Raw genomic sequence first — 14,713 nt, 5'->3', positions numbered from 1 at the left:
GTCGCAGGGAAGGTAAGTCCGTGTGACGGGTGTAAGCGATGTTGTGCGCCACGGGCAGCGATTTGCCCTTGATGCACAACCGACAGGGGCGGGTATGCTTGCTAGCGATATCGATAGCGATATTGCAGCGTGTAAAGTGCCCTTAACTCCAGAGTGTTTCCACCCCAGTGCTGAACTCACAGCCTTTGTCCCATAGAAAAAAAATTGGCTGGCAGCTAATGTTTCAAACTGGCAGTGCAATGTTGATGACACATGATAGTTTGTTTTTTTCTATCTCTGTGCTGAATACCAAGCTTTATAAGCAAAAATGAGAGAGATGAATGGGTCTTGTTGAGAAACATTTGTGTAAATAACACAAGGACATCTGACCTGTGGACTGAGACGCCCGCTCTCTTATCCAAATAAAGCGAGCTAATAACAGAACCTGCCACTGGATGAGACACTCTTCATACAGTCTCGTAACAAATGAGGATGACTCCTGCTCTGCAAGTGCTGCTATGTCTCAGCCTGTTGGGTGAGTAGATGTTAATACCAGCACATGAAGGAATTTGTCAATTGTTTATATAAACATTTTATTTCTTGAAAGAGGATTTTGGGTTCAGGTTACCATTTTTAGGTTGTTTTTGGTAAGTTGTTTGCTAAGCAAATAACGCAGCATCTTACTGTTCCGCAAACTGGATGGAATTTTGAAATCTCAGGGTCACTGTGCCTTTTTTTTTACACTGCGTAAAGTGACATGTGGTGCATTTTTGAAATATTCAACATGTAAATTTCTCTTGTGGGTATCTTGTGAGTTTTATGTATGGATTTCCAGCATAGAATTGCATTACATACAGAAAATCAAATGTGTGTTTTTAGAGCACTCCCACAGTGGATATGCACCAAAAGCTCTTGTAATCCACACATGACTGTATGTATTAATAAGGGTTTATCAAAAACAAATATTAGGTAGTATAAAAAAGAAGCTTTACATAAAACATGGCATACCAAAAAACACACAAAGGCGACAATATCAAAAACATGATAAAAATGCATGTGAAAGCTTTCAAAAACAATGTAAAAAAAACAAGTAACCTAATTTAGCTAAATGGTACAGAAATGCTGCAGAAAATTTGCCATTTCAAAAATCACCAAATCTTTATAACGAAGTCTTAAAGAGGACCTTTCCCCAATTTCTTCATGTTGAATTGGACACACGATTCTAGTACTACTTTTTCTTATTTCACCACCCAATTTCAGAGATATTATCACTAATGGTGAGCGAATATACTCAACACTATTTGTTAGTTGCACGAATATTACAGTATTCATGATATCTGTTACTCAACAAGCATTTTGGTATTCACCTCGTGATTTTCGAGTCACCACCCACATGTTTGGCTCCTGATTTTCAGCCACTAAACATGCCGTGTTTGCTTGCCAATCACAGTAATGCTGTAGCTCCGAATTTTGATTCCCAGCCAAGATAAAGCGGACGGCTCAAGGCTAGTATTCTCAGGCAGGGTAGGCCCATGATTATTGGGCCCTACTCAGTCTAGAAATAGCAGCCTGCAACCGCCCCAGAATTGTCGTATCAATTGGATGCGCAAATTCCAGGGCTTTATTCAGCTCTTCCCAATTGCCCTGGAGCAATGGCAATCAGGGTAATACAAGGGGTTAATGACAGCTGTGATTTGTAAAAAAAAATCACAGCTGTCATGAAGCCCGAGGTTAGTAATGGAGAGGGGTCTATGAAACGCTCTAAGTAAAAAAATGAACACAAAGCACAGGTAAAAATCCTTTATTTAAAAAACAAAAGAAAAAAAACACACTGTTTCTCCAGTTAATTAACCCCCAAAACACACCTGCAGGTCCGATCCACACGAGGTTCCATGACAATCCCGAATCTGCTACATCTGAGGTTGCAGTGTGTGGTCACATTAGAAAAAGTAACTGCTCACTGCGGTGTCAGGGACACACTGATGTACTGTAGCTGCAGCTGTGAGAGCAGTGACGTTCAGTACCCCAGCTGGGACCTCAGGTGAACTGACCTGAGGTTAATTCATTGAACTCAGTGACCTCATCTCAGGGGAAGTCATTGAACTCAATGCTGGATTACCAGTTTAGGCGATGTGTGCACATTGAGTATTTGGTTGCAGATATTTCTGTTACAAATTTACAGATCCTGGCAAAATAATGCACCGAAACCACATCAAAACGTATGCGGTATAGGTAATGTTTTTTTGTCAGAAGATGCTATGTTGCTATTGATTATAAGTGTACACTATGTAGCCCTCAGTTATATGTGTATTTACACATCTACATCATATATGAATTTGTGGTGTCACTTGGGTTGTTTTTTTAAGATTTATTCAATAAAATAATATATCTTTTAAGGGATTTTTCACGTGTTTTGTTAATTATCCTATGTTGCTATTGGGTTATGCCCAAAATATGGACTTTTGTCTCTTGTGCTGTTTCATATTTCTGATGTTCCCTATAAGTGAATATTATTCTTGTGTATCCTACAGCACATTCCATACTTTTTCTCCAACTTCACAGGCCACACATCACACTGTTTCTAGGTTAGAACACATAAATTACCTGACAGGTTCCCTTTAAAGAGGTTGTCCATTCTATATTGAAAACTCTGCAGTCACTCTGTGTGCCACTTTAAGTGACTGCAGACTTGTGAATCCTTGCAGCACACGCACTGTGAGCTGTGAGGATTCGTCGATATCAGGACTGGGAATAGTGGGCAAGTATGTGATACTCCCGGCCAGAGCCCGACAACAGGACGTGGCCTCTCTCAATTAAGTGTAGTCCCACATAGACAGTATTATTCTCCACATAGTCCCCTATAAACAGCATGACCTTCTAACTAGCCCATGGGCATACCCAGCTGGGGCAGGGGGGGCAGCTTCCCCCCCCTAGAAGCAGGGCAGGGCCGCCATCAGGGCATTACTACTGTGCCTGGTGTACCGGGCCCGGTGAAGAGAGGGGGCCCGGGGTAATTACTTGGGTTTGTTAAGCCCCTGGCAGGATGGGCCCCTTCTCTTCACCGGGCCCCAGTCACAGGCGCAGCAGAGGGGCCCGGCCGTGTCGTTTCTTCCACTGCACACATGGCTAAATTGCAGGCGAAGCCCTTCTAGGACATCGCATGCAAATTAGCCATGTGGCCAGAAGCGAGTAGCGCAGGGAGGCGGCGCGTCATCACACAGCACTGTCATATGGTCATCACTCTGCGCCTCATCACAGTGCTGCGTACAACGCGGAGGTGGCGAGGACATGGCATCCAGCGGGGACAGGTAAGCGCTGTAAGCTGAAGACGATCGTCTGGGTGGTGAGGTGCTGATCCCAGCCCAAGGGGGGCCCGCTAAGCTCTGCCTGGGGCCGCCCGCAGACCCGCCGACTGCCGGATCACAGACCCGCTGACCACAGGCCCCGTCGACCACGGACCCGCCGACCGCAAGCCGGCAAGCCCGCAGACCCACCAACCACAGGCCCCATCGACCGCAAGCCCGCCGACCACAGGCCCCCCGACTGCAGGCCTGCTGACCCCTGCTTTGCTTCAGCTAGATCAGGCGTGGGCAACCTCCGGCCCGTGGTCTCATGCCTCCCTGCTGTGGGCCTCCTGCCCCTCTGCTGTGGGCCTCCTGCCCCTCTGCTGTGGGCCTTCTGACACTCTGCTGTGGGCCTCCTGCCCCTCTGCTGTGGGCCTCCTGCCGCTCTGCTGTGGGCCTTCTGCCACTCTGCTGTGGGCCTCCTGCCCCTCTTTTTTTCCTTGAAAATGTCTGTATATAATTCTATATGTATAGTGAAGTGAGGCTGATGGGCTGTGCAGCAGTATAGTGGGGTGAGGGGGATGGGTGAGGCAGGGTACAGTAGATGAGGGCAGAGCTGGTCGTGCACTGGTATAGTGGGGTGAGGGGGATGGGTGAGAGTACAGTAGATAATATGCATGCCTTACAGCATTCCTCAGTAATGTGTATGCCCCCCAGCCCCCAGTAATGTGCATGCCTCCCAACATTTACCAGTAATGTGAATACCCCTCACTGTGCTTCAGAAATGTTTATATCCCATAGGCCCCCAGCGTCTCCCAATAATGTATATGGCCTCCCTCAGTGTCCTCCAGTTATTTTTATATCCCACAGTCCCCCAGCATCTCCCAATAATGTGTATGGCCTCCCTCAGTGTCCTCAAGTAATGTGTACTTGACCGACCATGTCTTGCCCCCCCCTAGTTTTGATCCTGGGTACGCCCATGAACTAGCCCACCTATAGTTGAAACCAGAAGTTTACATACACTATCTAAAAAAGACACATCTGCATGTTTTTCTCACTATCTGACATGAAATCAGAATAAACCTTTCCCGTTTTAGGTCAATTAGGAATCTAAGTTATTTATATTTGCCAAATGCCAGAATAATGAAAGTGAGAGAAGGTTTTAAGGCATTTTTATTTCTTTCTGCAAAGTCAAAAGTTTACGTACACTAAGCTTAAAGAAGAAGAAAAACTGGCACATCCAGAATAAAATGTATTCTTGCTTTATTTCCACATAGATTTAAAAATGTCCATCCAAAAAATGAAGACCCTCACGCGTTTCCGACGCAGAAGAGCATCCTTAATCATAGGCTTATGATTAAGGACGCTCTTCTGCATCGGAAACGCGTCGGGTTCTTCATTTTTTGGATGGACTTTTTTTAATTCTATGTGGAAATAAAGCAAGAATACATTTTATTTTGGATGTGCCGATTTTTCTTCTTCTTCTTCATGTTATAGTCCATCTGGCGGACTTTTAATCGTTGCACTCCGTGGATATGTGGTGACTCATTCCATTAGGTGTGTCAAGCTTTCCTCTACCTTCTGTTTTGCACACTAAGCTTACAATGCCTTTAAACAATATGGGACAGCCCATTTAATGATGTCAGATGTTTGGAAGCTTTTGATAGGTTTATTGGCAACATCTCAGTTAATTTAAAACATATCTGTGAATGTATTTTAATACACACCTGAAACACACTGCTTCTTTGTGGAGCATCATGAGAAAGTCAAAAGAAATCAGCAAAGATCTCAGGAAGAAAATTGTAGACTTGCAAAAGTCTGGTTCATCCTTTGGTGCAATTTCCAGATACCTGAAGGTGACTCGTTCATCTGTACAAACAATTATACGCAAGTACAAACAAGATGGTGATGTCCAGCCATTATACTGCTCAGGAAGGAGATGGGTTCTGTGTACAAGAGAGGAACATGCTTTGGTTAGACATGTGCATATCAACCCAAGAACAAAAGCAAAAGACCTTGTGAAGATCCTGCAGAAGCTGGTAAGATTGTGTCATTATCCACAGTGAATCGAATACTGTATCAACATGGGCTGAAAGGCCCCTCTGCTAGGAAGAAACCATTACTCCAAAAGAAACATAAAAAAGCCAGATTCATGTTTGCACACAGGAACACAAACCTTACTTTTTGGAGACATGTCCTTTCGTGTGACTAAACTATGTTTGCCCATAATAACCATTGTTACGTTTGGAGGAAAAAGAGAGAAGCTTTGAAGCCTAAGAACACCATCCCAACTATGAAACACAGGGGTGGCAGCATCATGTTCTGGGGTTGTTTTGCTGCAGGAAGGACTGGTGCACTTCACAAAATAGATGGCATCATGAGGGAAGAAGGTTATGTGGCAATACTGAAGTAACATCTCAAGACATCAGCCAGGTACTTAAAACTTGGGCAGAAATGGGTCTTCCAAATGGACAATGACACGAAGCATACTGCTGTAACGGGGTGCCAGGGGTGCCTCCGGCTTTGTAGTTGTGGCACTTGCGGCACTTGCTATCAGGCTTACCCCTGGTTCCGCCGTCACTTTGGGGACAGGAGATGTCGTGGTGGGGCAGAGTGTGGTGGTGCAGGTGTTGTCCGGCGCACAAACACTCTTCAGGCATGGTTCGATGCAAATAACAAACATTCTTTATTCTTCACAAGTCTCCACACGAGGCAGTAACAAAACACAGTGATGTGGCGCTTTCTTTCGCTGAGGGAAAGCCTGCCCTAGCGTCCCCTCAAGTGGGCGACTTGCCTGACTACTCCACTTCGCCCGGCTCCCACTTCTGGCTACCCACAGCCCGGACCCACACCGGACTGCTTCACCCTATGAGGTTCCGCCCGCTCCTGTTCTCTCCGGCTTCCCTGAGCTTCAGCTGCCACACTCTGCCCCTGGCAGTTCCTTCTCCTTTCCTGTCCCAGAGACAACTGCCCGTGTCACACACTTTCTTCCCTCCTAAACTGCCGGCTCCTCCTCCCCAATGTGGTGACAGCCGTCCCACCCGGCCACTAGGGGGTGCCCTAACTCAACATACATACATACAATATAAAACATTTTTATTAATAACATTTCCGGGTTAACTAGGCTTCTTTGTGAGGGGTCTGCCCACCCCTTACATACCTCCCCTCTTTAAGCCTGAGCCTCTCGGCAAGGCTCCAATCTAAAATCACGTTTTAAAACTAGGCAAAGTCATGTTTAATGAAAAATGCGAACCTGTCCAGCGCCCAGAGTTCCTCCTGGAAGCTCCCGGTCTTAGTTGTGCCCGGAGGCTTGACAGCACTCCCGGTCTTAGTTGTGCCCGGAGGCTTTGCAGCACTCCCGGTCTTGGATGTTACCGGCAGGTACACAGATCAAACAGCTTCTTTTCTTCTCAACAACGCGGAGGAGCCCCTGGCTCAGTCCAGCAGCAGGCTCTCTCCGGAATCAGCAACTTAAACGGTACAACTTTTTCCGGCTTAAAACACGCCGGCATCAAACAAAACAGGCCCGCCATCTTCCGGTCTTGGTGCTCATTCCGGGTGGTAGGCCCGTTGCCACTCGGCTCTCTGGGCTTGCACATACTCGGACAGGGACTGCCCGGGCAAACGGCGCAGCCTCCGGAAAGGCTCGAAGCTGATGGGTTGCTCCGCTGTTTCAGCCTCCGGCTTCGGCTCCTCAGGCCCCGACGGGGGTGATGGGGTCGCTGCGCGGGACGGCGGCGGGCTGCCCATAACAATAACCGGATGGGTGGTGATGTTCTGGTTAATCGCCAGCACCGGTGGGGTTCCCTTCTCCGGATCAGTGCTCTACCCGGGCATGACTGCCGGGGCTACAGCTAAGGTGCTTCGCGAGCGGGTGGTTTCGGCTAATACCGGTCTGCGCTGTGCTTGTCGCCGGCTCTGGCACTCCTCCCATTCCACTTCTTGCTGCCATGGGGCAGCCTCTTGTGCGGTGGGCATTCGGGTCACCCCAACCGCAAACAGGCCCCGGCAACCCACTTCTCTCAGGAACCGTACCTTCTCTCCTTGGTACAAAGTATGCAGTCGCTGCGGGAGGCCTTTGGTATCCAGGTTGACTCTATTGTAGAAATAGTCGTCACCGGTCTCGCCGTCCCGGATGAAGCCGTACCCCTCTCTCTGATTGAATTTCACCACCACTCCGGTGGTGTACTGGTGCTCAAACTCCTCGCCCCGGGGACCCGCCATCATCTCCCGGGCGACGGTCTCGGCGAGCAGTCGCTCCTGTACTGGGTCTGGCTCAGGTGACGGGGATCTTCGTGTCGGTAGTGGAGACGGCTGCACTGGGTCCCAGTAAAAGCCCCACTCGTCTTTCTCCAGTTTCCGGGCGTGTATTTCCTCCGGAGCCAGAGCTTGACCGAGTGTAGCAGATCCCACCGCGGCTGGCGAGGGTATCTCCGGGCAGGGGTATGGGGCTCCCAGAATCCGACTCCCCGACGGTAGTTGGGCGGTGTAGGTCGCCCGGACCTCTGTGGTGGTCGCTCCAGTCACGGCGTCCCACGTGGTCACCCAGGTCACTTTGGTGGCTCTTCCCGGTCCTCCGGGTACAGCTGGCAGATGAGCGGGGAATCCCTCCGCAGACACGATCTGTTTCGGGTAGCTCTTCTCCAGGCCAGGCGCAGGGTGGAGTCCCTCGGCGTTTTCCATCTTGCTTTGGGAACAAGGCTCAGGTAAAGGCTTCAGGGCCGGTGGAGAAGCTGGAGGAAGTGGAGGCGGGCTTACTTTTCCCGCTCTTGGGTATACTCCACCCCCAGTCTCACACATCAGGTCGACCCCTCCGCGGCGGCACTTCTTTCTTCTTACCGCACCGCCCACTTCACATATCTTCGTTCGTGCCCTGGGACTGGCACCTCCCCTCTTTGGGCGGAGTACTCCGAACTTCTTTTTCGGCACCGGCCAGCCCCAGGCTCTTCTTTTGGCGCCAATTTTTCGCGCGCTTTCTGTTTCTTCACAGACGACGGCCATCTTGCCACCAACTTGTGCCCGGTCCAACGCCTCAGGCACTGTTTCTTCTTCCCACCATGGGACTGGAAATCTTCGCTGAAAGTCCGGATCATGGGCCCTAGGCACCACTTGGTCTCCTTCTTCTTGGAGCAGGTCCCTTTGCATATGATCCGGATCCTGCCAACTACGCCACATGTAACGGGGTGCCAGGGGTGCCTCCGGCTTTGTAGTCGTGGCACTTGCTATCAGGCTTACCCCTGGTTCCGCCGTCACTTTGGGGACAGGAGATGTCGTGGTGGAGCAGAGTGTGGTGGTGCAGGTGTTGTCCGGCGCACAAACACTCTTCAGGCATGGTTCGATGCAAATAACAAACATTCTTTATTCTTCACAAGTCTCCACACGAGGCAGTAACAAAACACAGTGATGTGGCGCTTTCTTTCGCTGAGGGAAAGCCTGCCCTAGCGTCCCCTCAAGTGGGCGACTTGCCTGACTACTCCACTTCGCCCGGCTCCCACTTCTGGCTACCCACAGCCCGGACCCACACCGGACTGCTTCACCCTACGAGGTTCCGCCCTCCTGTTCTCTCCGGCTTCCCTGAGCTTCAGCTGCCACACTCTGCCCCTGGCTGTTCCTTCTCCTTTCCTGTCCCAGAGACAACTGCCCGTGTCACACACTTTCTTCCCTCCTAAACTGCCGGCTCCTCCTCCCCAATGTGGTGACAGCCGTCCCACCCGGCCACTAGGGGGTGCCCTAACTCAACATACATACATACAATATAAAACATTTTTATTAATAACATTTCCGGGTTAACTAGGCTTCTTTGTGAGGGGTCTGCCCACCCCTTACACTGCCACACTGGTTACCAAGTGGTTTAAGGAAAACAAAGTCAGTGCTTTGGAGTGGCCATCAAAAAGCCCTGATCTCAATCTTGCTTAAAATGTATTGGCAAAGCTGAAAAGGCCAGTGCAAGCAAGGAGACCTACAAACATGGCTCAGTTACTCCAGTTCTGTCAGGAGGAATGGACCCAAATTCCCACCAACTATTGTGAGAATCTTGTGGAAGGAGATCCAAAATGTTTGACCCAAGTAATACAGTTTAAGGGCAATGGTACTAAATACTAATGAAATATATGTAAACATTCTCTATATCATTATTCTGGCTTTTGGTAAATATAAATAATTTTGTTAATACTAATTGACCTAAAATGGGAAAGGTTTATTCTGATTTCATGTCAGATAGTGAGGAAAACATGCAGATGTGTCTGTTTAGATACCGTACAGACCAAACGTTTGGACACACCTTCTCATTCAATGAGTTTTCCTTATTTTCAGGACTCTAAAAATTGTAGATTCACATAGAAGGCATCAAAACTATTAATTAAAACATGTTGAATGAAATACTTAAAAAAGTGTGAAACAACTGAAAATATGTCTTATATTCTAGGTTCTTCAAAGTAGCCACCTTTTGCTTTTATTATTACTTTGTACACTCTTTGCATTCTCTTGATTAGCTTCTAGAGGTAGTCACCCGAAATGGTTTTCCAACAGTCTTGAAGGAGTTCCCAGAGATGCTTAGCACTTGTTGGCCCTTTTGCCTTAACTCTGCGGTCCAGCTCACCCCAAAGCATCTCAATTGGGTTCAGGTCTGGTGATTGTGGAGACCAGGTCATCTGGTGTAGCACCCCATCACTCTCCTTCTTAGTCAAATAGCCCTTACACAGCCTGGAGGTGTGTTTGGGGTCATTGTCCTGTTGAAAAATAAATGATGGTCCAACTAAACGCAAACTGGATGGAATACCACGCCGCTGCAAGATGCTGTGGTAGGCATGCTTGTTCAGTATGCCTTCAATTTTGAATAAATCCCCAACAGTGTCACCAGAAAAGCACCCCCACACCATCACACGTCCTCCTCCATCCTTCACGGTGGGAACCAGCCATGTAGAGTCCATCCATTCACCTTTTCTATAAAGACACGGTGGTTGGATCCAAAGATCTCAAATTTGGACTCATTAGACCAAAGCACAGATTTCCACTGGTCTAATGTCCATTCCTTGTGTTCTTTAGCCCTAACAAGTCTCTTCTGCTTGTTGCCTGTTCTTAGCAGTGGTTTCCTAGCAGCTATTTTACCATGAAGGCCTGCTGCACAAAGTTTCCTCTTAACAGTTGTTCTAGAGATAAGGTGTGTCCAAACTTTTGGTCTATGCTGTACTGTATGTAAACTTCTGGTTTCAATTGCATAGAATAAGCCCAAACATATCCTCCCTATATACAGGATGAGCTTACACATAGCCTCCCTATATACAGCATGAACACACACACTTCCCCTATATACAGCATGAGCCCACACATAGCCTTCCTATATTCAGTATGAACCCCCACAGCACCATATACAGTATAAGCCCCACACAGTTTCCTATAGACAGTAGTAGCCATGACATAGTCCCCTATAACAGCATGAGCCCAGACATAGTTGTGGTTGTTGGTTGGTTTCCCTCTTGGTTGGACCACAGCCTGTTTTGTGGGGGTTTTTTGTGACTTTTCTTTATGGTCAGCTAAGGTCGAGAATGCCTATTTTTTCTGCCCTCAAGATGGCATTTCTAAAGCTCCTGTTCTCAGTCATCCTGATATAGAGCTGCCTTTTGTGGTTGAAATGTAGACGCTTCTTCCGTAGGGATAGGAGCCATTCTTTTACTGAAAAAGAATGTTTTTTTTCATCCCTGTTCTTTTTATGCTCAGAGGTTGTCTCAAGCCAAATCTAACTATAATATTGGTGACCATGAGCTTTTGACATTTTAGAAAGCCTTTAACCCCATAGCGACGGCCTAACGTCTCAAGACGTCGGAAAAACAGGGTACTTATTCTGTTCCAACGTCTTGAGACGGAAAAAGCTTGTAGCGCCCCCCCGTGACGAAAAATCTCGGGGGTTTCAGCTACCGGAGGTAGCTGAGACCCCCAAGATTATGAATCGGGGTGTTTTTTTTGGACTCCGTTAATGCGATTGCCGGTATACACCGTATACCGGCGACAACATTAAAAAAAAATAAATGGCCAGTAAAATTGATTTATTTCTCATCTGACGTGATCAAACATGTCAGATGAGAAATAAATATGAGCCCTTAGTGCCCCCAAAGCCCCCGGTACCGGAGAGTCCCCCCACCACTCCTACCCCCCCTCCGGAAAATCCAAGATGGCGCCGACGCGCGCAGAAAACACCCGCCGCCGCCGGATCTGCATTCATTTCCCTCCGATCTGAAATGATCAAACATTTCAGATCGGAGGGAAATGTCCTCCCCCTGACCCCTCCTCCGGTACACCGGAGATCTCTGGTCCCCGGAGCCCCCTCCGGTTCTCCAGAGCCCCCTCCCCCCTCCCCCCTCCGGAGCGTGGAAGATGGCGGCCGCATTCATCCTGCTCTTTCTGCCGCATGTGACACGTCACATGCGACAGAAAGGTGCCCCCAGGTCCCGCTAGGTCACCCCCCGTCACCCCCCCCCCCAGCCCCCGGTCTTACGTTACCTGGCTGCTGGTGCTCCGGCCCCGCGATCACGCCACCTCCTTTTTTGAAAGCTGGCGGCGCATGCGCAGACAGCGGCTGTCAGCTGGATCCCTGCAAGCAGGGATGCTGACGTCGCTACTGCACAGGCTGCTCCACTGTGGACCGGGGAAGGGTGAGTGCGGTAATCTGCAGCCACACTCCTCACATGGAGAGGCTGCTGTTCTAGAAAATGGGGGGTACGTTCTGTGAGCGTGCCACTCATATTCTAGAATGAGGTTACTGCAGGTCACTCTGCCCTAGGTTGGACCGGGGCAGTGTGAGTGCAGTATTCTCAGATTACTGCACCCACACTGCTCATGGAGAGCTTGCTCTTCCAGAAAATGGGGAATACGTTCCCTGAACGTGCCCCCCATATTCTAGAAGATCCAGAGTCGGCGTGGGACCTCCAAAATGGATTACAGTGACCGAAATTTATTTATTTTCAATAAATTGGTAAAAGAGGAATGTTTCGGGGAGTTTTTTTTTCAAATAAATTTTTTTTTTGTCTTTATTTTTTTCTATTACTTGACTGGGTTAGTAATGTCGGGTATCTGTTCAGATGCCGTGACATCACTAACCCCAGGGCTTGATGCCAGGTGACATTACAGCTGGTATCAACCCCATATATTACCCCGTCTGCCACCGCACCAGGGCGCGGGATGAGCTGGAGCGAAGCGCCAGAATTGGCGCATCTAATGGATGCGCCACTTCTGGGGCGGCTGCGGCCTGCTATTTTTAGGCTGGGAAGAGTCCAATAACCATGGCTCTTCCCACCCTAAGAATACCAGACCCCAGCTGTCCGCTTCACCTTGGCTGGTGATCTCATTTGGGGGGGACCCCACGTTTTGTTTTTTTTTTAAAAACGCCTGGGGAGCCCTCCAAATTGATCACCAGCCAAGGTGAAGCTGTCAGCTGTGGTTTGCAGGCTACAGCTGTCTGCTTTACTCTAGCTGGCTATCAAAAATAGGGGGGACCCCACGTCGTTTATTTTAATTATTAATTTAGTGCCACATGAAAGGCACTAAAGGGCGCCAGCTTAGAATATGCAGGGGGTGGGACGTTATATTTGTTTGACATCTATCCATTCATCCATTGTAGCATTTTAGGCTGTGCGCCCACAATCGGGATTTGCAGCGTTTTGGGCGCAGAGTGTTTTCCCTGCGTCCATAGCGCTGCGTTGTGCAGTAGAAGCACAGTGGAAGGATTTTTAGAAATCCCATGCCCACTGTGCTTCTTTTCTCCGCAGCATACACTGACGTGTGGCGCAGCTTCCCGAGCCTCAGCATGTCAATTTATGCTGCGGAGATGAGTGTTCTCTGCAGGTAGCATAGAGCTCCACAGCGGCCTGAACCCAAATCGTGGGCATGGGAAGCTGCGTTCTCCCATGGACAACACTCACATCTCTGCAGGAAGGCTGACACTGTATACTAGACGCCGTGTCGCTGGATCATGGCCACATAGCCTAAAAGTGAGACATTTGTTGCTACAGCAACATTTTTGTGAAGTACCTGTGGATTCAAAATGCTTACTATACTCCTGAATAAAATCCAGTTTCCAAAATGGGGTCACTTGTGGGGGGTTTCTGCTGTATAGGGACCCAAGGGGCCCTGCAAATGTGACATGATGCCCGCAATTTATTTCAACTTTTCCAGAATTCAAATGGTGCTCCTTCCATTCCAAGCCCTGCCATTTATCCAAACAGAGGTTTTTGGCCACATGTGGGGTATCCCTGTGCTCATAAGACATTGGATAACAACCTGTGGGGTCCACGGTTTGTTGTTGTCTCTTGAAAAAGTGAGAAATTTGATGCTGAAGCAACATTTTTGTGAAAAAAATGAAAATTTTCAATATGGCAACCTAAGCTTATCAAATTCTGTGAAGTATTCGTGGATTCAAACTGCTCACTATACACCTAGATAAAAGCCTTGAGGTGTCTTGTTTCCAGAATGGAGTCACTTGTGGGGGACAGCCACTGTTTAGGCACCTCAGGGGCTCTCCAAATGCAACCTGGCGTCCGCTATTGATTCCAGCCAATTTTGCAGTCAAATGGCACTCCTTCCATTCCGAGCCCTGCCATGCGCCCAAACAGTTGATTTCCACCACATATAAGGTATCGCCAAACTCAGGAGAAATTGCACAATAAATGTTATGCTGAATTTTTTCCTTTTACTCTTGTAAAAAAAAAAAGCTACCTGGTTGAAATAACAATTTTGTGGTAAAATTTTATTTTTTTTTTTTCATGGCTCAACGTTATAAAATTCTGTGAAGCACCTGGGGGTTCAGGGTACTCACCAAACATCTAGATAAATTCCTTGAGGGGCCTAGTTTCCAAAATGGGGTCACTTGTGCGGGGTTTCTGCTGTTTAGGTAACTTAGGGGTCCTCCAAATGTGACATGGTGCCCGCAATCTTTTTCAGCCAAATTTCCCTTCCAAAATTCAAATATTGCTCCTTTCGTTCCAAGCCCTCCCATTTGTCCAAACAAAGGTTTCAGACCACATGTGAGGTATCACCGCGCTCATAACAAAGTGGTTAACAAACCTTAAGGTCAAATTTTTGGAATTACCTCTTGAAAAAGTGAGAAAATTGATGCTAAAGCAACATTTTTGAGAAAATTATTAAAATTTTCAATATGACAACGTAACGTTAACAAAATCTGTGAAGTACCTGTGGATCTAAAATGCTCACTATACCCCTAGATAGAAGCCTTGAGGGGTCTAGTTTCCAAAATGGTGTCACTTGTGAGGGATTTCTTCTGTTTAGGTACCTTAGCGGACCTGTAAATGCAACATGGTGCCCGCAATCTATTTCAGCCAAATTTGCTTTCCAAAATTCAAATATTGCTCCTTCTGTTCCGAGCCCTCTCATTTGTCCAAACAGAGGTTTCTGACCACATGTGGGGTATCGGCGTGCTCATAAGAAAGTGGGAAACAAGT

The 14,713-nt window shown here is 47.9% G+C and overlaps 1 protein-coding gene across 1 annotated transcript in view; it reads left to right on the top strand.

Annotated features, from left to right (window-relative positions):
* The first annotated feature begins 399 nt into the window (after positions 1–399).
* LOC142295610 (saxiphilin-like) overlaps positions 400–14,713 on the top strand; it is a 111,400-nt gene continuing 97,086 nt past the window's right edge. The window contains exon 1 of the mRNA XM_075338711.1: positions 400–514. Within this exon, the coding sequence (XP_075194826.1) occupies positions 466–514 (49 nt within the window). The 5' untranslated portion in view covers positions 400–465. The remainder of the gene's footprint in view (positions 515–14,713) is intronic.

Source organism: Anomaloglossus baeobatrachus, chromosome 3 (genome assembly GCF_048569485.1).
Source record: "Anomaloglossus baeobatrachus isolate aAnoBae1 chromosome 3, aAnoBae1.hap1, whole genome shotgun sequence".
NCBI lineage: Eukaryota > Metazoa > Chordata > Amphibia > Anura > Aromobatidae > Anomaloglossus > Anomaloglossus baeobatrachus.
The sequence above is the reverse complement of the archived record's forward strand: the minus strand, read 5'-3'. Positions and strand labels throughout refer to the sequence as shown.